The sequence below is a fragment of the Kogia breviceps genome, chromosome 2 (genome assembly GCF_026419965.1).
Source record: "Kogia breviceps isolate mKogBre1 chromosome 2, mKogBre1 haplotype 1, whole genome shotgun sequence".
Classification (NCBI taxonomy): Eukaryota; Metazoa; Chordata; class Mammalia; order Artiodactyla; family Physeteridae; genus Kogia; species Kogia breviceps.
In genome coordinates, this window is record NC_081311.1 from 190354561 (window position 1) to 190380296 (window position 25736).

Here is a 25736-nt window from a genome sequence, read left to right on the forward strand (position 1 = left end):
TATTCTATGAATAGAATCTTGCTAGCTCACACTCAGCCTTTAGCAGTTTAACAGTTTGGGCTGAATTCTTTTTATTAGTGTCCAGCAGAGTCTGTCCTAGGTAAACAAGTATTCCTATGCTGTTTTAGACTTCTGTTTAGTTGGCTGCCCTATTGCCTCAGCTTTCTGTTGGGTTCCGGAAAAGGTATTGATTTGCAGATTGTCCAGCATTCATGTTTATTATAAGGATAATAGTGATGCTTTTTCCAGTTTTCTACATCCCCAGTTTGAATCTGTCATTTACTAGACATAATCTGTCCAGTAATTTATTTATTGGCTTTTTAAAAAACATGTGGTCATTCCCTCATGAAGTAGGTAGAATCTATAGTCCCCTTTTAAAAGGCTAGGTAGGGCTTCCCTGGTGGCGCAGTGGTTGAGAGTCCGCCTGCCGATGCAGGGGACGCGGGTTCGTGCCCCGGTCCGGGAAGATCCCACATGCCGCGGAGCGGCTGGGCCCGTGAGCCATGGCCGCTGAGCCTGCGCGTCCGGAGCCTGTGCTCCGCAGCGGGAGGGGCCACAACAGTGAGAGGCTCGCGTACCGCAAAAAAAAAAAAAAAAAAAAAAAAGGCTAGGTAAATGCTTAATTCTTTCTCTTTGATTCCCAGTTTTCAGAGTAAGAAGTTAGTGTAATAGTCATCAATAATACTGAGATCTGAAAGGGCCAACTAATAGAAATTCATTTGGTAGAATGCCAGCCCAGCAAGAGACATCCAGCACCAATTAGTTTCTTTAGTTCAGTATATTGGAAGAGTAAATTAAAGAATTTAACCTCAGAATTTGCTGTTGTCATATTTCTTAATAGTACCTGGCCATAATTATAAGTCCTAAGGCTCATGCCAGGAATAATAATACCAAAGTAGGCTTTGTAGAAGAAATATCGAAATCCCTATTGTTTCAAGAAGCTTGCACATTTACTACCATTAACAGAAATCTTGTCTTGTTCTGTTGGCAGTCTCAGTTCTTATAAACGAATCCAAGAGGCAGCTGATACCACAATAATAGAAAAATTTTGGACGAGCGCCATCTCCTTTCTCTGAGTCAAAAGGCAGATGCCAGCTAGGAACATGAGCTCATTGCAGTTTCCTCTCCCCTCTCCCCAACGTCCTGCCATGTATAATTTGTGCCCCCCCCCCTTTTTTTTTTTTTTTAAATAGCCTGCCACCAAGTTCAGCGGGTGGCTGGGTACAAAGCTGTGTCCTTTTCAACTTCTATCTGCCAGTCTGGAGCATGTGTACTGGTTAAAACTGGAAATCCTCGTGACATGTGGAGTAACGTGTGCTTCTTTTCTTAGACTCTTCTGAAAGGCAAATGGCCACAATCACACTTTGGCTCTCTTGTGAAAATCAAGCAGAGTTGTCACCCACTCCCCACATTGTACAGTTGGGGTTGCTGACTAGCCATATGTGAAGCTGTGGTGGGACATACGACAAAGGTCTTGGCTTCAGAACGAAACTGGTTGCTGCTTTGTCTCTAAGTCCTTACATGTAAAATTACCAGGGGAGCCATATTGGAAAAGAGTATCTGCATTCTGAATTAATATCTAGGGCTTTTGTTATTAAAAGATCACTTGACAGTATCTTTGAATCCTGTTTATATGCATATATGTTCATAGGGACCAATTCAGATACATTTTAAATAAAAAGCAAAAAGAGAATTTATTTTAACCGTATTGTATATTTTGCTTTTTATTGAGGCTACACCAAGGTAAATAAAAATGACATCTGTCTTGTTTCTTTATTGTTGTATGAAAAATTTTGAAAAAAATGGAGTAAATTATGTGCATGTTCTTTTAATCTTTCATCGTGTGGTACAAAGAGAAAAGGATGGGAATTCAGTGGTCTGAGCTTCAGTCCTGGAATATCAGTGAACTAACTTTACTTGAGGTGTGAGTCACTGAATCTGATCAGACCTTTGTTTTATTATTATTTTTTTATAATAAGAGAGTTAAACTGGGTCCTCTTCAAAGTTTCTTCCTTTTCCATTCTGTGGTAATGGACTGAGCAGGACGGGCGTAGCTAGAAAGAGATGCGGATATTGAGAAATGCCAGGAATATTGGCGAGTGTTTGTCATATAGGTCTCAGGGCTGACGGATGAAAGATCATTTCTGGAAGATAAATTCACACAACTGTCTAAGGCAGATCTAAATTGATAAATACATGCATTTGATGGTTGTATCTGCTTCAGTTGCATGATTGTTTGAGCCTTCACTGGCCCAGTGCAGGCATAATGCAGTTGGCGATTTTTAACATATGCAAATGATCACGGCTGGCCTGCTTGGCTTTGCAGGCGTGTTGCAGGCCAGGACAGAGATGTACAGCTCATTCCGTGTGACCACTTCTTTTTTTTAAGTAATTTGGTGTGTTTTCCCCCAGGAAAACTTTCTCTGTAATGAAAAAGCACCATCTGCCAGATTTCCTAAAAGCAGTTTCATTGCAGAACACTTCCTTTGGATTATAGGTTCTTACTCCCTTCTCTCTACATTGGAGATTATTCATTTCACTGAGTAAAGTTTGATATCTGAGACTGTATCTAGATGTGAAATTGTGCATGTAAAGAAATGTAAATACATGATGTTTCAAACCTGCAAAATAACATGTGAATCTATCCCAGTCAGGAAGAGAAATAATAAAATAAGTGGACCAGAGTTCTGTTTAGGTCCCTATTAGGAAGGAGCAGGCTTCTGTTGAGGCTTTATACTTTAAAAGATAAACTGTAGCTCAGCCGTTGCTAAAATAATAAAGATAATGATACATGAAACTGAAACATAGTTGAGAAATTAACATTAATAGTTCTATGTGAATTTATAATTTTTCCTCCACTACCTAACCCCACAATCACCGTTTATTGAAAGGGAGCATTCAGATGCTAATGAGTAGATTTAGCAAGAAAAGTATAAATAAACCTCTAATGAATTAATTCCACCTACCCATGTCCCCTTCATCTTCCCCCACGCGTGGACCCTGTTTTGTGGGCTACCGAGTCTTGATGGCTGCGGAAAGATTGCCTTGCCCACTCATCACATTGCTCTGGGTCAGCATTCATTCTGTTCCTCAGCAAATCCCAGTTGGAGCCCCTGGTTTGTGTATGGTACTGTTAAGCACTGCAGGGTACGGAAATGAGTCAGTCTCGTTCTTTGCTATCAAACCAAAAACATTGTTCTTTCTGCTGAACGACAGGAGATTTTAGTGACGGACTTCACTTCAGCTACCCAATATATTACCTTTAGGAAAGAGATACAGTAACTTTTGAAATGAGCTGTTCACTTTACTTACCCATCTATGCCATTCTCTGCTTCAGCAACTATGATTCCCTGAGTTATCTAAGAATTTTAGAGAACATCAAATTGACTAATATGATGATTTGGATACTCAACTTACCTATACAATTTTTAATCTCGAAGTTATTGAGGTGTATATTCAGTGTTTCATAAGATCAAACTTAATTGGAGAAAACTATCAATATAGGTGTGATTAAGACACTCATCATTTCATAAAATGTTTTAATTAGGAAGAGAGATGTCAAATAGTGCTTTAAAATTATAGTGGATTTTACATTCTTATTAATCAAACAATTGAGGGTGTGAAGAAGTTTCTAATTCTCTGTGTCTGTACTAAAATATGAAACCAAACAAAACAATATCTATTTTTTATTTTTTTGAGCTGAAGCCCTAGACTTTGAGACTTTATTTCATAGACTCAGTAGTTGATATTTTCAGTGAATAAAATTTTATTCATTTTTATTTGAACCTTTCTAATTCCTTTCTAAGCATTGTAAGTGCAGGTAACATATACCACCTAATTTTAGCATATAATTTTAAGCACATAACTGCAGTCTTGGGGAGGGACCTATTGTTTCGATCCTTTGCTTAATTTACTTAAATTACTTTTTAAAGTCGATAATGGAGAATGAGACAAGGATGAACCATTTTCAAACATAACTGGCACTGAGAGTGACCTTAGAGGTCAGCATATCTGACACCTGATCGGACTCAATGAGGAAACAGACTCGGAGAAGTCAAGAGACTTAATATCCCATCATTTATATCTTTGGCCCAATTACTGTGGACGGTGTTCTGCCCTGGGGATGCTGTTGTCATGTAGGTTGGGTTCTCCAGGCATGAAGAGCCTGGGGGGGCAGGACCTTCCTGGAAGGTGCTAGATTGGATCCACATTTCCTTGGGCTCCTGTGTGTCCACCCTAGAGCAGAGCTGAAACCGTGAATTAGCTTCCACACCCACCTTCCACGCTGGCTGCAAATGGACTCTCAGCTTTCTCCTACTGCAGGGACAGAGTCCTTCTGGCCTTAAGAAGGAAGGGAGGCAGGTGATGACTGCCCTGATGTGTGTGCTAACACCTGTTAGATGTGTGCTCTGATTGCCGTGCGATTCTGCTTTTGTTTTGCCATGGGAATAGGCAGCACTCAGCTCCTTTTCTGGAAGTCCTCCCTGAATTCCAGATGTCCCAGGGTGGATGGCGCTGACGGCCTGAGACAGGTGATGATGGGTCCCTGAACTCGGTTACTATGGTCTTTTAGAATTTGGATAAGCATTTGTCCTGCTGTTTATAAAAGCAAAACATACTCACGGTGGGAAATAATCAATACAAGTCACCAAAAAGAAGACAAAAGGTGATCCATAACCCCACCACCCAGAGAAAAACCACATCACATTTGAGGTGTATCCTTGCAGCTACCCATAATCCAGGCACCCAGAAGAAACCACTGTAAATGTTTTGGTGAATTCTTTCCAGGTCAACAAGCAATACCTCTTCCCTCATGATTACTGTGCTAGGAAGGTTCACATCCCCACACAGAACCCTACGAAATAAGCATTTGGATTTATAGCCATTGTTTTAGATTGGGAAATAGAAGCACAGAGAAATGAAGTGGCTGGCCCGGGGTCACATTCTGAGTGGTAAACACCAGGCAACAAGGCCAGACTTCTCTATTCCTAGTCGAGGCCTCTTCAGAAAAAGCGCTTCTGGGCTGTCGTGAATTGTCAGCTGTGGGAGGAGACCAGCACGATCCTGTCTGTGGCCCTCCACGTGGTCAGCTCGCGTGGCTCAGCTGGAGTTAGGTTTGCGTTTGGGGAGGTGGATTGGCCATTGCGATCATCCTGAAATCAGAACACTGAAAACTCTTTGGTAGGTGTGGTCACTATAGAACAGTCCTAGCTACATGTAAAAAGACAGTATTACTTGTAGAATGACAATGACATGTCTCTTACTGTTGTCCTCACATGATTGGCTAAGTTCTTTTGTTTGGTTGGGTTGTCTTTTTTTTTTTTTAAGCAAAAATTCTTGACATTAATTAAAAATTGTGAAATAAATAGTTTGTTTAGGGAAAGAATGCCCTTCTTACACAAGAAACTTGCATCTCAGGTACCTAATAGAACACACACCAAAAAAATGCTTCCTATAGACAACCATAAATAATCTGCTGGGCAGTGATTTGTTTCTACCAAAAATCATAGCATATGAGTTTGAAAATACTGTTCTTACTATGGACAATCAGTGATGTTTGAGTTAAGGATATTTGCATTGTTCGTTTAAATAGGACCCAGTTTTTCTTCAGTGGCTTTCTTTTTAGAAAAGAAAAGATTCATAACAAAAAAGAATAAATGTGCTTGCACTAAGTGTGCTTGAAGACAGAATTTTATGTTGAGCCACCTATCAATATTACACGTGAATCATTCATGTGAGAATTTTCACCGTCGTTTACTCAGCCTCTTGAATCTCACTCAGAGGTGCACGTGTTCATCCGTTTTGTTGTGTTGTTTTGCTAGTGAGAAAAGTCATATGTTGGTTTCCATTTATTATAGAATCACAAATAGCTTCCAGAGTGGTCTAGTTTCATCACATGGCAGTCCTCCAAGGACTCAAAACTGTTTATAATTCTGTTGAACTTCGTGATGGAGAGCCAGATGTGAGAGTCATGCATAATATATATTTATATATCTTCAAGCGTCTCAATTAGGGACCAGCAATCTTCCTGTGTCAACACATCTGTGTTTTTTAAATCTACTTTTGTTGCAAGACAGGACCAAAATTGCACAGCGTTACCAAGATTACTATAAATATTAAGCTGATTAAAATTACATTGTAACCATCTGCTTTGGAAAACTCGCAAATGGCCTAATCGTGCCCCAATAGGAAATAGGTGAAATAAATCATGATCTAGAATAATACTTAGCCACTAGAAATAGAAGCAGGTTCACAGTGAGTCAAATGAGCAGGATATAGCAGTAGTCTTAGTAGAAACTCATTTATTTTTGTAAGACCTAGTAAATGTACTATAAAAAAAGATTGCAATAATATTTAGCAAAATGCCACTCATCCTTATTTCTCAGAAATAAGATTATGGTGACTTACTTTCTTGTTTTGGCTTGACTCCATTTTCTAAAATGTCTGCAAAAATCACGGAGAACCTTTATTAAGAAAAAATATGAAAACCTATGCATTGCTAACAATATTTAATAGTGACCTTCCTCTTGTTTGATATTCTCCACAGTGCCATCCCATTAAAGGCATCAGGTCATTTTTTTGTAGAGAAATGCAGAGAAAACTACACCTCGCACCTTCACCTCCAGCTTCTGTGGGCTACTTCTGTGGTCTGTCCAAGTGTTGAGGGAGATTGCGCAGAGCCGAGCATCCAAACTAGGATCTCTACGTCCTGTCTCCACTTTTCCTTTTTGCTCATTTCCTTCTTTCCCTTCTCGTCTTTACTCCAAGCTTCCAGGTTAGCTAAAGGTATCCATACACTTTGGGCAAGAAAACCAGTGGTTCCTGTTACTGGTAGCTCGCTCGCCCCTGGCTGCTACAACGATTTCTTTCTTAAGGGTTCCAGAACACACTGGATCCTGTCTTAGTCTGAGGCTGCTTTAGTGCCATGGCATTTCCATTTGACTTTACAGTTTACAAAAGTTAAAGCAGCATACATTTTATCGAGTGCAGTCCCTTCAGATCTGTTCTGCTTCATCTCACTGGAAGGTGTGAGGTGATTGGCACTCAGAGGTTTGGGTTGCCAAGGAAAGGGGGAGTCTGGCATTGCTCTCATTGTTACCAGAAAGCAATGGGAGTTGACCCTAGAATCATCGCGTTCAAGATTCCCTGCACATCAACCAAAACAACCCAAAACCCAGTCGTTTTTTAATTTTCAGCCCAGTAAGACTAAAGGGAAACAGTTTGCTTTCGGCTCGGGTGATGCTGAAGTAAAATGCAGCTTAGCCCACCGAGATTAAGGGAGAATAAAGTGTTTCGGATAGGTGTCTTCTGAAAGAAGAGGCATCTGTATGGAACACCTACGTCTTCATTATAACTTTAAATAAGCTGCATCTCTGGGGCTTAGCAGGGCCCTTCTTTTGGCACACTGTGCCGTGACAAAGATAAACTTTAAGGCCCAAGTAGTTTACCGTTGTGTAGAGGATGCTTTTTGGCGAGACACATGGGGGTGAGGAGGGAAATGAGCCCCTGGCTTAGATAACTCAGGGCCAGCGAGGCCCATTTTGAGCAGAGCTTTGACACTGTGACACTTGTCAGGTTATAACAGTGTTTCCTTACCCCTTGGCAGCCCTAATTATTTGCTAATTAATATCATCTTAATGTTTTATATATCAGGGAAGCATGGAGACAGTGCTTCTTGGTAAGTGGGTATAGCTGTTTGCTGGAATTCTGGGTTTCTTCGTATGCTTGGAGGAAGGGATCTGAATAGCCACTGTGCAGGCCTGTGTTGATGGCTTGTTTCTCTTATGCTTTTGCTTATTATCACAGGACCAGATGGTCTTGCGTGCAGGGGCAAGGGGTGGGGTAGAGGGACAGAGCACCAAGGAATGCCTTCCTCGGAGAGCCTTTCAAACCAGTTGCCATTTTGGCAGTTTACAATCCAACCAAGAATGATTTCCATAAGCAGTAGCCGGGAAAAAAACCTTGTGGCCCCAGAAAATAATATTTAATCAGTGATGTGGTTCATCTTATTAGCCTGAGGGGAAAATAACTCACCACCAAATTCTACCATATTATAGATGGGATTGTTTGAAACCCATATCAGAACATCTGCTGTTTTCTTAACTGTGCAAACCTAATGCTTTGTCCCCCTAAAGCAGCAGCAGTTGTACAGCTGCCGTGTACCCTGTATCTCTTAGACCTTGACACCAGACAAGGGGACATCTTCAGAGTTAATGAGCGATTAGGACGTTCTTTCCTGTCAATTAACTGGCAGAATAATAAGATCAAATGAGCACTGTCCTTAAAAACACCCACACTTGTGTTTACTAAAAAGGGTGTCTTTCTCTGCTGTTTTAGTTACATGAATAGACAAACAACTATTTAACATGGAAATAAATTAAATATTGCACCTACAGCAAACAGAAGAGAGAGGTATACAGACAGGATACTATTTATTCTAAACTCAGAATTCACAGGTTTTCCTCTTGAGTGGCTGTCATGACGTCATAACATCTGCTATCACCTTAATTATCTTAAAGATTGGCAGGCAAATATTTAGGGAATGAGCATCCTTTCTCATATGAATGAATGTATCATATCTAAGTTTGGGGCAATCGAGGTATTGATCCTAAATTTGAATTAGTGGGCTCCGGACCGTGCACCATCTAAGGATTTTGGTTTTTCCCTGAATGTGATGAGAAGTTAGTGAAGGGTGTGAACAAAGGGGCAAGGGAAGCAGAGAAAATGGGTAAAGGCCCTGAGATGAGAGGGTGGCCCATTGTAGGTACTGCGATAGTTGTGGCTGCAATATATGTTCCATTGTCGGACCAGAGTGGCAAGATGGGTGGGAATCAGGTTGTGAAAGGCCTGGTACGTTGTGTTTAAGGGTTTTGTACTTGACCCCGGAAACAGGGGAAACCGTTGAGACTTTTAAGTAGGGAGGGCGCAATAAGATGAAATCTGGATTTTAAGCTCACTCTGCTATGTGTGGGGATTGGGTTGCGGGGAGAGAGATGGAATTTGAGTGAGTTCCAGCACACCAGGCACCATTATAAGTGACATGTATGCATGTTTAGTGTGTGTGCATGTGTATGCACATGAGTGTGTACGTGCATGTGTGTTCACTCAGTCCAACAACCACCAGTGCAGTGTTACTGTTTACCCATTTCAGAGAAGAGACGGAACCGAAGGAAGGCAAACTGAGGTCCCATAGCTAATAAGTGACAGAGCTGAGATTTGAGCACAGGAGTCTTGGCTCCAGAGTCTATGTACTGACTCATGACACCATTTTGCATTTCATTAATTATTAATTAATTATTAATATAATTAATAATCTAAATGCTACTAGTATTTTACTAGTTTAGTGGACTTTTGTTTGTATTCATACTCATTCGTATTGGAATGAAATTAGAAATTTTACTGAGTTAAGAGTTTTCTGTAAAATAGTCATCAAAAAGTTTCAAATTAAGTTTTTCAAATCGAGGTTATTAATGTCTTCTTGGTCAACTTTAAACTTCCTGTGGGAATTTCTACTGCAGATTTCATGGCTGAGTGTTTTCAGGGCCTTCAGTGGAGACCTACCTGTGAAAGTCTAGGGAGCATGATATCCCCAGCCGTTTTCCAGCCCACAGGCAACACTCAGCTAAATATAGATAGAATATTCCAATTCAATGGAAAGTTAGAAAAGACCATATTAAATGAAGGAGAGTGGACTTTTATGAGAGCTACAGCTCACTGACATCAAGGAGAATTAAATTTATTCGAGCAGTGACCTCACTTGACTTCTGAAAAAAGAATAACCATTGATGTGCAATGTGTTTCAGTAAATAAATGGTGGGCGCATGCATCCAAGGCCTGTAAGACAATGAAAGGCCAAGCATATAGTTAACTAGCATTTGTTAAGTACCTCGAGGAGGGGTTTCAGAGGTTTTTTGGTCGTTCTCAATCCTGGCTTCCTGTTACATTCACCTGAGGAGCTTTTAAAAATGATCAGTGCCGCTTTTTCCCTCCGAGAAGGCGGCGGAGGCTGACTCTACAGTCATGGCCCAGATTAAGGCTCGAGACCTTCGCGGCAAGAAGGAGGAGGAGCTGCTGAAACGTCTGGAGGACCTGAAAGTGGAGCTGTCCCAGCTACGCGTGGCTAAAGTGACAGGCGACGCGGCTTCAATCCATCGCCCGTATACTTACCGTCATTAACCAGACTCAGAAAGAGAACCTCAGGAAATTCTATAAGGGCAAGAAGTATAAGCCCCTGGATCTGCGGCCCAAGAAAAACGCGTGCCATGCGCCACCGCCGGCTCAACAAACACGAAGAGAACCCGAAGCCCAAGAAGCAGCCGCGGAAGAAGCAGCCGCGGAAGAAGCGGCCGCGCCCACTCCGGAAGCACGCGGTCAAGGCCTGAGCGTACCGGTGTCAATAAAACAAACAAAGTGGCGGAATAAAAAATTATCAGCGCCTTGACCCCCCAATACATCAGAATATACAGCTGGTGGGGCAGGGGTGAGGGCAGGTGCGCAAAGACGGCAGCGCGGGCCCAGGTACTGGGATTGCTTTATAAGTTTCCCTGGTGATTCTCGCAGCTCTTTAGATCTTTAGGTGGGGAGTTCCTTGAGGGCCACCGGAGAGAGGTTCCCATTTCTCTCTGCGTCGCTCTTAAGAAGCTCTAGCAGAAGACAATGGGTACTTTTTATTTATTTTTGTAATTGAAGGTACAGATAGTACCATCCATTTTAGTAGTTACCTAGATTTCTAAATTCTTTCTATGTAATTTTTTGAATATTTGGAAAACCCATATTGTGCCACGTATGAGCAAGGTAGCCATCTCTCTTCCCCAAAGATGAAGATAAACAAAAACCAAATTCTCTGCCTTCAGGGAACTTAGTCAAGTGGAAGAGAGAGTGAGGAAGGGTGGAGGGAGGGAACTAGGAAGGCATCAACAAAAACAGCTATTATCTGGGTGAAACTTGCTAATCAAAGAGAAGGGTGACTCGTGGTGGGGAATATTTAGGAATGGGATGGATGGATGGAAAGAAGGAAGGAAAGGTTGTGGATGGTTTCCTAATATGTTTCGAGGACAAGAAAAGAAACCATTAAAACTGACTTATTTCACATACGAATTCTTATTGGAAATCATGCAGTTAAGAAATTGTAAAGTTGCATGTTTGTTTCTTGTCTATTCCGTTCTCTAGGCTTGTCTTTACTGATGAGGAATGTTAACATAAACATAAAGCAGTGAGTTTTAATGATTGTTGCTGGTAGTGTGCTTTCTTTTTTAATTATTTTGCCTTTTAACATGTTTCTCATTACAGAGGAATGAGATTCTTTTTCAGGCCTTCTAGTGGTTAGGAAATTTGCAGTTCAGGAAAGCACCAATTAGAGACGATTATAACCTGACGGCACGACTGCCATTTGAGGAGAGCTCAGCTGACACTGTCAGCAACTGTGCAAAAAATCTTAGCCTAAGAGCCCTGTGGCAGCGGTTTGGCCTTATAAGAATTACACAGAGTTCTTGTTAATATAGTTATTCTTAGATTATAACTCTGTAAGAGCCTTAGAAACGGCCTGGTCCTAACCTCCTTGGCACACTGCACCCTAGAAAGAGAGGGTGTTGGCTACAGCCACAGGGCTTAACCGTCCCTGAGCTAGTGCCGGGATCGGCGTCATCACACTCCCCATTCAGAGCTGTTTTTACCGTATCCCCCAAGTTCATTTTTAAGCATACTATGCAATCAAAAAAATAAACAGGATTATTCGAAGAGTAATAATGCACATTCTGACCATTACTACTACATACCCCCCACTACCTGTCAGTAATATCCTTTGGTACCTGCATTTGCTTCGAGAACTAACTAGTGAGCAACTAGAGTAGAGGGGGGAAGATCTATCCTTTAAAGTAAGTTTTAACGGGTTCCAGGGAGCAGCTTGGAGCAGCTTGCTTTCTAACATGACATTGGGAAGTCCAGCAGATTTACTGGCATCTGGCATTTAACCGAGCTTTCTTGTGAATGGGTCCAGAACATCCTCCAACTAGATTTTCTTTTTATGCACTGGTTATTTTGATGCTATGGAGTTTTGGCCAGGTCGATCTTTAAGGTATCACATAATTTTTAAGACAAAATTAGGAGTCATCACCGTAGATTTTATTAGTCTAGTTTTATAACATTTGTACAGAAATGGGTTTTTAATTGAAATCAACTTTAGCATTGACATCTTGCTGCATGCAGAAGCATTAGCTTTTTGAATTGGGAGGGACCCTAGGAGATGCTTCTCATTCATTCCCTAAATGCTCCCTGCAGCCTCCCTGAGTCAGGCCATCTTCACACTGTCAAATGTGTGTCTCTGGAAGACCTTTTAAAACAAAGCATAAAACGAGAATAATTCTCTCTTTTGTGGACCGTTGCCAAGTTGGTACTTAACGGGATTAAAAAATTGATTAACCGGCCTTAATTTAAAATTGTCTTACAGTAGTTATTTTATGGTAGTTATCAGGTAAAGTTTACCTAGCCAGCCAGAGCAAGCTTTGCCTATTAAGAATTTGATGACTGTGTTTTTAAATATGTATAAAGGTGGGGGGAAGGAAAAAAGTAGGAAGAGCTTAGAGTCTGTTTCCCCCGCAGTCTGTGATGAAGCCCTTTACAGCCTGGCTTTCACGCCTTGACACAGTGCGGGCTTCGCAGCCATTCAGTCCCCAGTTGGAATCCCAGCTGTCCTTCCTTCGCCAGTGAACAAGGTAATTAGGGGATTTATGGGGATTCTGTGGCTGGGGAGTTAAACCCTCCTCTTGGGGCTGTGGTGACGGCCGCGTGAGGCAGGGGATGAGGGCACCCTTCCCAGAGAAGGCCCTCGATAGATCCTCTTCATTTCCCATTCTCCTCTTTCACATGTGCTCTCTCCACTTATCTTAGGTCACTTACTAAAGTTTTTCTTTTGGCATTTATTTCAATGTCTCAGAGATTTCTCCAAAAAGATAATAATGGTAATGAATGCTTAAGCACTAATATTTAGCAAGCCTCTTTTATGTACCAGGCACAGCAAGTACCTTTCATGCATTTTTTTAAATTTACTTTTTACAAGGACTCATGAGGTAGGGCACAATTGAAGCTTAAAAATTAAATGTAATAGGCCTGGATTCATACCTCGACCCTATCTGACTCCAAAGCACTGCGTCCTGCTCCAGGGATCTCATTCTTGGAGCTCGAAATTCTGTTGCTACTGCCATCCCAGGTGATGATTATGAAAACAGTTAACAGCCAGCACGTAGCTCGTGCTGGACACTGCTCCAAGCCCTTTATATATGTTGACATTTAAGGCTCACCACAGCCCTCTACAAGTTCTGTTGCTGTCCCCATTTTTCAGATGAGCAAACCAAGGCACAGAGAGACTTAGTAACTTGTCCACTTACCCAAGGCCACATAGAGTTAAAACTGGGTCTCAAACTCTAGTTCTTAATCCTCCAGTTCTTAGAACTTGTTTTACACTAGATCTCAGACTAATCAAAGATGAGACAGGAACTCTCTCTTGCTCACCTTAACCATCCCTGCTACTCCACTTTTCCAGTAACTTGCAGAATTTTTTCCTAATTCTTGCTACAGTCCTTCTAAAGTAGTGATATATTGAATATTTCATCCACACGCTAAACCAAGACTAATGCCTAAGCAAGGAAGAACAAGTTCATTAACTAGGAATCCATTTGCAGTCAATCCCCAAGGCTCATCGTGCACTCAGTGCTCCTGCATCATTCAGAGCTGCTAATAAATGAAAGTCTTTGCATCTTTCCAAGTGTCTTCATATTTACCAGTCTTGTATTTTACCATAGGAAGCGGCTTCAACAAGCATATTCATGTGTTGACAGTTCTAATTAATACAAGTAATTAGTCCTGACAGTAGAAGTGGGAAAAGAAGACCCATTCATAAATTTGCTAATTATATCACTCTGCCCAGAATTTCATCACAGTCTAGTCTTTAATCATTTCTGTGTATGGGCAAAAGGCCAGCTAACTGAATTCTTCAGACTTTCACATTGACTTCTGATAAAGGAATTTTGTCAAAATTAATTTATCATTGGAACTTAATATTCCAGTGTGCAGGAATTGGTGAAGAACAGAGCTCCTTCTGGAGAGAAATAAACAGGAGAAGGGGAAAAACCAGGCAAGGAAGGAAGGAGGTAGGAAGAAGTCATCAAGGGCATCCATATGCTTTCTTACGTATCTAAGTCTACACGGTTTTGTGTACTAACATACTGATGTTTTTCTAAAAACTATGGTAGTTTTATTTAGGCTGTTGGTATATTTATGGTACAGAAAATTTGAAGACAGTTTGTTACTTGGATCCCAAGTTGAGCCCTCCTCTCTCTGATGTAAATAGTGTACATTCGCAAGCATGTTTGTTCTGGAGCAGGGTTTTTCAACCTGAGCACTATTGACATTTGGGGCTGAATAATTCCTTGTTGGGGGGGAGCCGTCCTGTGCATTGTGGGATGTTGAATAGCATCCGGCCTCTACCCACCAGATGCTCGTGCACCCTTCCTCCCAGTTGTGAGGGCCAAAAATATCTACAGACATTGCCAGTTCTCCCTTAGGGGGCAAAATTTGTTGAGAACCACCGCACCAGAGGGTAAGTTTAGATGATAAAGAATCAGGTAGGGCTTCCCTGGTGGCGCAGTGGTTGAGAGCCCGCCTGCCGATGCAGGGGACACGGGTTCGTGCCCCGGTCCGGGAAGATCCCACATGCCGCGGAGCGGCTGGGCCCGTGAGCCGTGACCGCTGAGCCTGCGCGTCCGGAGCCTGTGCTCCACAACGGGAGAGGCCACAGCAGTGAGAGGCCGGCATACCGCAAAAAAAAAAAAAAAAAAAAAAGAGGTAAACTTGTGTATAGGACCCTTACATAGAATCAGTTATAGCAAAATCAATAAAATAAAGCACATCACTTGGAAGTGATTTAGTGGTTTGAAATCCAGATTTGAAATGATATTCCTTGAATTTCAGTACCTCCTTCTTACCTTTTCAATGTAAAGGTCCCTCTGGTTCTGTTTGATAGCAAGTAGGGTGGCACTTGATACCCTGGTAGTAGAGTGGTTGTATCTAAAACTCCTTTGCTTCTTGTGTTAAATACACCAGGCTCTTAGCTTCCATGGACTTAGTATGTAGTGTTTCGACCACTTTTAGGTGACCTTCAAGTTCTGGGTACTCAGCTGCAGGTGTTCTTTGTTCCCCTTTCCAGTTCATTAATTCCTTCCCGTCTTGTCTTACTTGCCTCCATCCAGTGCTTAGATTTCCAGTCCTTTGCTTCAGTTACTGTCTTACAATTACCTTCCGTGCCCTTGATGCTCAGTCCTTCGTCCACCTACATGGAAGAAATCCACAGACTTAGATGAGCCCAGCCACTAGGCTTCTCGGACCCTGCACCTGGCAGCTGAGCCCAATTGGAGACCGTGCCCCAACAGAGTAAACTCAGTCTATTATAAATATATCAACATCTCACCTGTCCTCAACTTCCCCCCAAAATAGAATCCACCTGTAGGTAATGCCCTCAGCATCCCATGATGAAAACTACAAACCTACCTGTATCCACCCCCATACTTAACTTGTCCCTCCTAACAGCTGGGCAGGGAAGTCTCTTTCCTCTTACCAAAAGCGAATCCTTTACCTGTCCTAACTTCTCAGGAAAAGCTGTTGTTACTGATTATCCCCCTCTCCCTCTGTCTTCAGCTTTTGAGTCTTTACCAGATCCTTGCTGTCAATATTGAAACCCACTCGAGTCTCTTTCCACACTCATCCCCAAAGAGAGAGAGACCAACAGCACAACTGCCTTTCCTTTCCACTTACGGTCTGCAGAGTCTGCACTTCTGCAGTCGTGCTGCTGCCGCCTTTACTCTCATGAAACAGTTCTAGCCAAGTTCCCCAGCGGCCTCAATGTTGCTAAGGCCGGAGACACTTCTCTTCCCCAGATTTACTTAACATAACTATCCACCCCTTGAAACCCTCCTCTTTTCCTCCCTTCCCCCCCCCCCACCCATGCGTACCCTCCTGGCTTTCCCACTACTGCTCTGACCTCTTTCCTTGGTCTCCTTTGCAGGCTCACAGCCCTCTCCTCTACCTTGGAATATCAGTTTTCCTAATGACTTCATTCTTGGACCTCTTTTCTTCTCTTCAGGCTTTAGTTACGATTTATACTTCACATTTATCTTCTCAGCCCAGATCTCTTTCTGAAATTATATCAGTATATAAATGAACTCAAGGACACCTCAAATGCAGCATGTACATACCTTTTCCACCTGCCCGATTTGTTCCTCATCAGCTGTTACCTCCTGGGTGTTGTCAGTAACCAGGTGATCTTGATGCTAAGTCAAAACATGTCTCAAATCTACATCCACTAGTCTGGGCCACTGTTAGACTGGACGCTAGGAGGCGAGGACAGAGAGGTGTAAGAGCCAGATCACATAGGGCCTTTTAGGCCGGCAGAAGGGCTTTGCTTTTTCTCTAAGTGACATGGGGGCCGTTAGAGGGGTTTGAGCACAGAGGACCATAATTTAACTTAATTTCTTAAAGGCTCACCGGGCCTACTGTGTTGAGAATAGTCTGTGGGGAGCAGCACAGTGAGGTGAATGCTGGCCCCCAAAAGAGCTGTGCCGCCAGAGCCTTGGAATGCAACTGTACTTGGAGTAAGAGTCTTTGCAGCTGTAAAGAAAGTAACACTGGCAAGGTGAGATCATCCTGATGAGGGTAGGCCCTAAACCCAGTGATAGGTGTGCTGATAAGAGAGAGAAAAGGAGAAGATAGACACAGAGGGATAGGCCGTGTGAAGACAGAGGCAGAGGGTAGCAGCAGGAAGACCAGTTAGGAGCCCGTTGCAGTAACCCAGGCAAGGGAGGACCACAGCTCCCCACTCCGATGGCAGCCGTGGAGGAAGTGCATAGCGGTTATGGCTTCTGGATACGTTTCAAAGGTAGAGCAGAAGGGTTCTTTTGACAGGATGGCGGTGATTGTGAGAGAAAGAGAAGTGAAGGGGGAATCACATTTTGGGCTGAGGGCACTGGAAAGTTGGAGTTTCCGTTAACCTGAACATGCAGGTAGAGCAGGTTTGCAGGGAAAACAGTGGAGTTCAGTCTTGGACCTGGAGAGAGTGACAGGTTTATGAGAGTTCCATGTGGGGATGGAGTAGGTGCTTCTGGATGAGAGCAGATGACAGGTGTGGCCTGGAGATAAAAATTTGGTAAGTCATCGGCATGATATAAATGGTACTTGAATTCATGAAAGTGGGTGGAATCGCCAAGGGACGGAGTATAAAGATGGAGAAGAGGATCAAAGCCTGAGCACTGGGGTCTCCAGTATAAAGGGGTCAGAGAGCGAAAAAGAGGTACCAGCAAAGGCGAGGCAGAAGAAGGAACCAGTGAAGCGGGGTGGAAAAACCTGAGCAAAAGAGAGCAGGTGGTCCTAGAAGAAAGAATCTCTTTCTAGGAGGAAAGAGTACCCACCTGTACCAAATGCCCCAGTGGTCCCGGGCGGACGAGGACTTGAGGGGTGACCCGTGGATTTAGCAGCACGGAGGTTACAGCAGCAGCCTTGCCAGGAGCTGTTTCAGGAAGGGAACCGTCGATGGTGCAATATAGACCCTGCTTTTGTCCTTTGTTCCACCGGCGTTAAAACAGAGGCCCTGAGCTTCTAAAGGCTTTGAGCTTCTTATTCCCCACCCCCACCCCTGTGACAGAATAAAAAGAAGGCTTCTGATGACTCACGGAGCCTGCGCTACGGCTGCTGGGTTCCCCAGCCTTAACTAGTGATAAATAAATAAATCTGCGATGCTGCTCATCCTAAGCTAGAGAGAATCGCCCACGTGAGAAGCAGCCTCATCACAGAGGAACATTTTTGCCTTTGATTGGAACCATCTGGCCTTGTGCTTGTTCAGTGTAAGGCTAATCATGGCAATTACTATTTTCCCTGCCCATAGTACCTGACGTGTGTTTGGAGGGGTTTCTCCTAGGGGTCCCTCTCGGTGGCTCTAGAGCAGCACTGTCCTATAGAACGTTCTGCAGTGATGGCACATGGTCTTTAACTTCAGTGGCCAACGCGGCAGCCACTAGCCACATGTGTTCAGCACTTGGAATGTAGTTAGTACAACTGAGGCACTGCTTTTTTAGTTTTATTTAATTTTAATTCATTTACATGTAAATAGCCATGTGTCCTGGGTGAGACCCAACAGTCTTCAGTTCAACTAAAGCTCTGCAGGTGATTCTCTTAACACACCAAACAGAATGGTGTCCTGTGTTTAGAGCTGGGCGCCACCCCCAGAGTTCCTGACTTAATGGGTTTGGGGATGGGGTGTGAGAATTTGACTGGTTAACAGGTTCCCAGGTGACGCTCTGATGCTGGTCTGGGAATCACTTTGAGGACCTGATGTAGACAATGGACCACCTCTTTGTGAGGTGACCCCAGATCCCCAAGAGTGAGTTCCATAAATGCCACGTAACAAATATTTTAAGTCAGGATATCCCAAATGTACCCTATGAACTTCATGAAAATCTTGCTGTTTTCTCATGATCCAGTGACAAGCAGTGCCTGACTCATCGAGGAGCTCACAACTGTGGGAGCTGAACCAGCAAGTCTGAAGTCTGTAGGGTAGGGCTTCGGGAAGGGTGGGCTGGAACTCTGGGACATGTGCTGAAGTTGCAGTTCATCCGTGGAATTTCTTCTTTGTTGAGGAAGCTTCAGCTTTGCTCTTAGGGGGTTTGCAACTAATTAAATCAGGCCTACCTAGATTAACTGGGATAATCTCCCTTGAAGTCAACTGATTAGAGACTTAATCACATCTACCACACACTTTCAGAGCAACACCCCAATTAGTGTTTGATTGAATAATTGGTAACTGTAGCCTAGCCCAGTTGATACATAAAAAAGATCGTCCTGCTTGGAGATTTAGTGTTCAAGGATCGCATCTTGAAAGGTGTGGTATTTGTTCTGGTCCTTGAAGAATGGGAGATTCTAGTCAGTGGGGATAAAGGGAATAGGTATTCTAGAGAACATGACTATTAAAAATTACCAAAATAAACAATAAAAGATGCCAAGACAGGAAAGTACAATTGGTATTTGCAGAATGGCTAGCTGTTGCTATATGACCTTTCTCCGAACCTCAGTTTCCTCATCTAAAGATGGGTTAAATACTTGTCATGACTGTCCCCTAGAATGGAATGAGGTGATGTTTGATGGTGCATTTTGGAAACAGTGAACACTGTGAGTGCTAAGGTTATTTTATAGCAATGTTGGTGGTGGCAGTATTCGTGTGTAAACTTTGTGTGGTGTAAGAAACCAAAAAGTTTGGGCAGGTAAAACAGAGCCTGATTGTTGTGGGCTCTGTCTAAAATGTGTGTCTTTAATTTGGCAGGGGGGAAGTATTTAGTTCCAAATGGATTAATAGGCCCTTTATATGCAGTCACACCTGATTGCCGCAAAGATGCGGTAGCCATTTGCTCTCTGCCTAAGATGGCTCAACATTTTTTACAGAAATGGACCTTAAACCATGATTTTTTTTTTTTAAGGAACTTATTTACTTATTTATTTATTTATCTTAACATCTTTATTGGAGTATAATTGCTTTACAATGGGGTGTTAGTTTCTGCTTTACAACAAAGTGAATCAGTTACACATATACATATGTGCCCATATCTCTTCCCTCTTGCGTCTCCCTCCCTCCCACCCCTCTAGGTGGTCACGAACCACCTAGCTGATCTCCCTGTGCCATGCGGCGTGGTTTTTGATGCTTGAGATGGTCGAGGTGAGGGAGAGTCGTTTATTATAAAGTTATTGAATACTTTGCCTAAATAGGGAAAGAGAGTTAAACGATTTCCAAGAAAGTTGTTCCTAGCCGGTGGACTTGGTCATCAGAGAAAGCACCAGAGAAGGGATGCCAAAGCGAGTGCCGTCTGACAAACTTCTTTTCTTTTTTTTCCCCAGAGCTCTGCTCTACAAACGAAACTAATTTTGCCAAGCAAGTTTCTGCTTGATTTTGAAAGCCCTATGCATTCTGAGGGAAATTTAATCCATATGTTCCTGAGTCACTTATGCCCAAGTCATGAAAATGTTATTTGTAAATGTGATTTCATGTTTGAAGCCATTGTGAAGTATTTTTAGTAGATTTTCATTCTTCATCATGCAGAATGTTTCTTGGTTTGTTTTCTTGTTTTATTTAAACACGTTGTATATCACCCTAACACACTTCCCATGGTGAGACACAAAGGAAATCTTGAAGCCAGGAGGAGGGTCTAGTCATCCACATTCGAAGCGGCCACGTTCTATTTGCAGAAGCTTATAACTGCTGTCCCTCTTCCGTTTATGATGTTGTGTCCTGGGCTGCTTTTAACCTGGTCATACCCTGCCCCAGCCCAGCCCGCTCCCTAAAAGGGAGCCCATGAAGAAGAATAGGAAAAGGGGAAAAAGGACAAATAATAGAACCAGACTGCCTCCTAGGATATATTTCTGTGTTATACCACGTGATCCTTTCTTTCCAAAACTGAGTTCATTTTCCTCTTTTACCTACTAATGTTGCCAGCTGGGACGATTAAGGTATTTCATGAAATGTCTACAAAAGAGAGAAGTAAAATTGACTTCAGGAGCAGTCCACAGCTTTTCATTCTTAGGGCAAAAGAGATGGTGGTGTCTGCTTAGGGCTGAGCTAATTGAAAAATGGTTTCATTTGTACCAGTGTAAGTGGGGGGGGGGGGTTGATTTTTTGTTTTTGTTTTTCTTTTTTTTTTTAGCCTCTGTCTCTTTGGAATCTCACGATACAGACCAAGTTTTATCTTTACATGAAGCGTTCCTGGTTTACGTGTGTCTGTCCATCAGAGACATCTGTGGGCTGCAGAAGGGCACCAGAGCAGCCTTATGTTTAGGGTATGGTAGGGATTTGTCTCTGGTCTGAGCAGCAGTTCCCAGGTAGGCAGCAGGTGTAGCATCCGACATAGTAAGAGACATTTACTATCAGGAGGAGCAAAGACCAAAGGGGTTAAAATTTTACTTCTCATCACTCTGTGCTTATGAAATACTTTCCCATCTTTTTTTTTTTTTTTTTTTTTTTTTTTTTAACTTGGACCTCAAAACTGCCCCAAAGGCCATGGTTTCTGGTTTTCAGTAGGTTATTTTTTAATGAAGAAAATGAGGCTCAGAGGGGCAACTTTCTTAGCTGTTTCACAAGGTGATTGCGGCCACTGGCGTGTGCCTCTGTCTCCACTACACTGTGAACTCCGGGAGAGGACAGATGTCCTGTCCATCCTGGGGGGACTTTCGAGGACTTCCGTGGGTTTTTATTTTTAGAAACCCCACCCCGACCCTGTGTCATTTCACATGTTGAAACATGTGACAGCCCATCCGTGGTATATAAATATATATTTAAGTAAACGACTATAAATATATATGTCATATTTATGAATTGAGATATAAATGATTGATGTGGTACATTTCATAGGCATTTAATCAAATACTTATTACTTTTCAGTTTTATAGATTTTTTTTTTTCACTGAGGGAGCCAGTTAATTACTTTGAGATCTCAGGCGTTTTCACAGGCTTAGTCCCTGAGCACTGTTTCTACAGTGGGTAAAGCCATCCCCCGCTCTTATTCACTCTTGTGCACCCCACACCTATCACAGACCCCCCCCCGGGAAAGTGCTTAAAAAATGTTTGTTGGATGAATGATCACCTAGTAAGAGAAAGAGTGAAAGACTGAGCAAGCGAATGAATAGTAAGTGGTAAAGTCTGGTATTATATTAAAGCCCATGTCAGCCCTGGATGGCTTATTTCTTTTACACGGCCGTCACGGTGGACGTCCCCCAGACGGTGCATTCAAAACCTAGTCCTTGTCTTTCTCTCGTTGTGCTTTTCCGAACCAGTTTTCTCCTCTGTTACAGCTAAGGCACGAGAAAGAACAGGCTACAGGTTATTTGCATTTTGGTAGCTCTTATGAAGGAGTAGCCACTTTAGGGTGATAATTCTTTTCTCTGTTTAATGGCGATAGTTTATTTGCTTTGCCTTACAAGTGTGGGATAAATGTGGATATTATTAATATTCAAATACTCAAATAAGTTTCTTTACAAAACCAAAGAAGTGTTTTTTGCCTGTCTTTTGTTTTGTTTTGTTTTGTTTTGTTTCGAATTCTAAGTGTTTTCTCCCAGGTTTTTCTCATGGTGATATCTGTGTTTTCACGAGATGTGACTTTTTTTTTTTAATCCAAGGGTGAATCTTCGTGGTCTGTCTCCAGAGTTCTCGGATTTGGTAGCTGTTGAACATGTTGGAAAGCTAGAGAGCCCCCTTCTTATGAAGGAAAGAAATACAAAGAGGGGAGAGAGAGATGAAGATTGTGTAAGAGCCATCCTTTTCTTCCTCAGCCCTGATTTCACCCCTAGAAAAGTGGATCCTCATTTTTCTTATGTAAATGGACACGAGGAGCAATTTCTCCTGTCAGCTCCTCTGGATCCCCAGCGGCTCTAGATGGATCTCACTGGATGGCTCCAGGGCAGACGAGGGCTAAACCAAAACCCTGCAGCGCCCCTGGATGGCTGAGTTTGTGGGTCAAGGCAGGAGCTGGAAATGGTGGAACTTAACCCTCCATCCATGAAAATTCTTTGGGATTCAGTCATTCAACAAATTCTGATTGGCCACCTGCCTTGGGAACACCACCATGACCAGGCGGAGTTGTCTCTGGAGTCCAGACACTCGATCAAGCTCTCGCTTGAGGTATATTTGAAATGGCTCTGGTTTTTATTTCTCTTTTTTTTTTTTTTGGTTGGATTTGGTTGTGTGTGCACAAGTGTCCTTGTGTATTCAAAAGACTGAAGCCTTCAGTTTATAAACTGAAGTTAGAGGGGGGAAGGAAGCCTATAACATAAAAATTGGAGATGTAAAACTTCAGTTTCTCCACTGCTATATTCTTTTTATGTATTTCTTTTAAGATCTCTTGATGGACCTGGACTTCAAAATAGAGGGATGCAGAACCCTTCTTGAGTTTGTGTTGTCTCCCTGGCACTATCCTTCCTCATGGGGTTCCTACCTGGACTTCCAACATAGGCACTCTTATTCACTCTTGGTATTTTCTTTTTCCAGTGTGTGTGTGTGTGTGTGTGTGTGTGTGTGTGTGTGTGTGTAATTTTTTTGATTGTCCTTAAATGATCTTTCTCTAAACTCATCTAGACCATTTAATTTGTGGCAGGAATCCCGAAGTATATTCTCCCCAGAGAAGGAACAAGATTTTCCTGGCATCAATTTAGGGAAATAATTACTCAAGAAAATTGTGTGAGATGTTTTCTTGCACTGGAGATGCTCGTGACTACGAAGTGGTTGCCTGACGGGGGGTGTGGGGGAAACCTCAGGCCTAGTTTTGTCTAAAGAAGTTGGGAAAGCGGTGTTCTCTTTTTTAAAAAATTGAAGTGTAGTTTATTTACAATGTTGTGTTAATTACTGCTGTGCAGCTAAGTGACTCAGTTATACACATATATATGTATATATACATTTTTAATATTCTATCCCTTTGTGGTTTATCACAGGATATTGGATATAGTTCTCTGTGCTACACAGTAGGACCTTGTTGTTTATCCATTCTACATATAATCGCTTACATCTGCTGACCCCAGCCTCCCACTCCACCCCTCCCCCACCCCCTTCCCCTTGGCAACCACCAGTCTGTTCTCTGTGTCCGTGGTTCTGTTTCATAGGTAGGTTCATCTGTGTCAGATTTTAGATCCCGCATGTAAATGACACCCTGGGTGTTTGTTGGGAAGGTAGTATTTTCATATTCCCTTTGTCCCTCAGCCTCCTCATGCTTTGCCATTTACCCAAAACTGTCCCCCTTTGAAGATTGGTATTTCTTTATTTAGAGCACAGTCCATTGCCTTGGGAGTGTTTCCAAAAACAATTCCTAGATATAGCCTCTCACTTTCCCTGCCCAGTCCCCCCCCCACACTTTTTTTTTTTTTCCCCCCCGGCCGTGCCGCATGGCTTGTGGGATCTTAGTTCCTCGACCAGGGATCGAACCCAGGCCCTCAGCAGTGAGAGTGCGGAGTCCTAACCACTGGACCACCAGGGAATTCCCTATTATTGTCTCTTAAGGAGTGATAACCAGAGACGAACCTTGATGTGCTTCATTCACTGACAGAATCACAGCTGATCATATCTCCCTGGTGACACGTCTGTGAGCCTTAGCACAAGTCTAGGGCCAATAAGTAAGAGTATTCTGTCCCCAAACTGTAATCCTGACTGTTGCCCTCCTAGCTGCCCACTCCTGAGCGTCCCCTTTTGTTCACGTGAGCTAGTCGGTAGCAGAACGGCTACCTCGTCCACAGTGGACGTGAGGGTTTAGGGGGAGAGGGTCACACTGCTCCACAGGCTTTCCACAGTCTCGACAGACGGACAGCCGGTGCGTTTCTCATCCAGGATGCCTTGTATGCAGCTCTGGGTGTCATAATTCAAGTAAATAGTTAGAATTCTGACCCTCCTGTGCCAAACACTCAAAGTTCTAAGCATACTTGGTTGTCAAATTTAAGTCTTAAATTCGGTTTGCAGTTAAGTGGGCCATTTGCTTGCTGTTGAACCAGGTGGGAGGAGAAGTCAGTCGAGGGACACAGAATTCTTTGGCAGGAGGTTCGCAGCCTACCAACTGCACGTTGGGTTGTCTGTGGCCTGGCTTCAAAGAGAAGCCACGGTTCTAACACAGTCCAGTTATGTGTTACCTGTGTGGCCGGCTGAGCTGCCCGGTGACCCCTTGCGCTTGAAATCTTGCTGGAGCACCTCTGGCTCCTCTAGGACATTCATTTCCCTGAGAGGAAGTGGAAAGAAACCAGTCTGAATTCGTATATCAGGTTGCTGTCCCAGGGCAGGGAGAGAGGAGAAGGGAGGGTTAAGAGGGCACCCCCTGGTGCCTTGGTGTTGCTTCCAAATCTGCAGCAAGCCCTGTGACCGCGGCCTGCTGTGGGCCTCTGGAGTGATCACTGTACTGTTCTTGTGATTTTTTTTTTTTTTTTTTTTGCACTTGATCGTATTGCATATACAAAACTTGTGCTTTATTTATTCTGCCCCTTGCCCTTTAAAGAGGCATCATCTTTTTCTAAGAGGCCCCAAAGCAACAGGGCAGTGGTAAGAAGCTGTGTGTTTGGTACGAGACGCAGGTTTCTAGTGCTGACGAATCAGACTTGGGAAACAAGTCACTGCCCCCTGAGGCTCCTATCTTCATGGAAAAGGGACCTCTGTGGTCATTTTGTTCTGTGCCTTTGTTTTCAAAAGGAGGAACTTGAGGCCCAGGGAGACGAAGGGCCATCCCTAGACCTTGCCTTTTTGATTTCCCAGTTTGGACTTTTGTCTGCCCTTCAGCCCCTACTCCGTTTTGTTTTGCATTCCCTATGGCCTTGCCTTCGTGACTGCCTCCTCTTTTTCTCTGTAAACATTCATGTGAAGTATATTTGATTTGCTTTTCAGCCTTTCCCGCCCTGTGTGTGTCCAAAATAGCCACCAGAATTCATGAGAACGTTATGTCTTCAGATGTTTATAATCCAAAAGAATCCCTTACGGTTTTTTATAATAAAACTACTTGGATGTTGGTATTTTCTGTTGGGAAGGCGAGCCAAGTTCACAGTGCAGCAATTACAACGCAATGCATTATGTCTAATTTGTCGTGCGCCCCAGGAGCAATGGTAAACCGTGAAATGCCGTCCCGGCTCCACGGTACAATTAGCGGGATCAAACGCTGCCCAGAGAGGAGCACAGTAGCTGTCATCCGAGGTCA

General features: G+C 43.0%; 1 protein-coding gene and 1 pseudogene across 4 annotated transcripts in view; both read left to right on the top strand.

Moving 5' to 3' along the window:
* The window catches only part of RHBDD1 (rhomboid domain containing 1), a 120006-nt gene that overhangs the window by 76065 nt on the left and 18205 nt on the right, over nucleotides 1–25736 (top strand). The window contains exon 7 of one of the 4 annotated variants that reach the window (XM_067027013.1): nucleotides 22198–22740. The exons of the other annotated variants lie outside the window; for them this stretch is intronic. Within the exon in view, the coding sequence (XP_066883114.1) occupies nucleotides 22198–22202 (5 nt within the window). The 3' untranslated portion in view covers nucleotides 22203–22740. Of the gene's footprint in view, nucleotides 1–22197; nucleotides 22741–25736 lie in introns of those variants that run through there. 4 annotated transcript variants of the gene reach the window in all.
* On the top strand, nucleotides 9996–10382 carry LOC131751536 (large ribosomal subunit protein uL29 pseudogene; annotated as a pseudogene).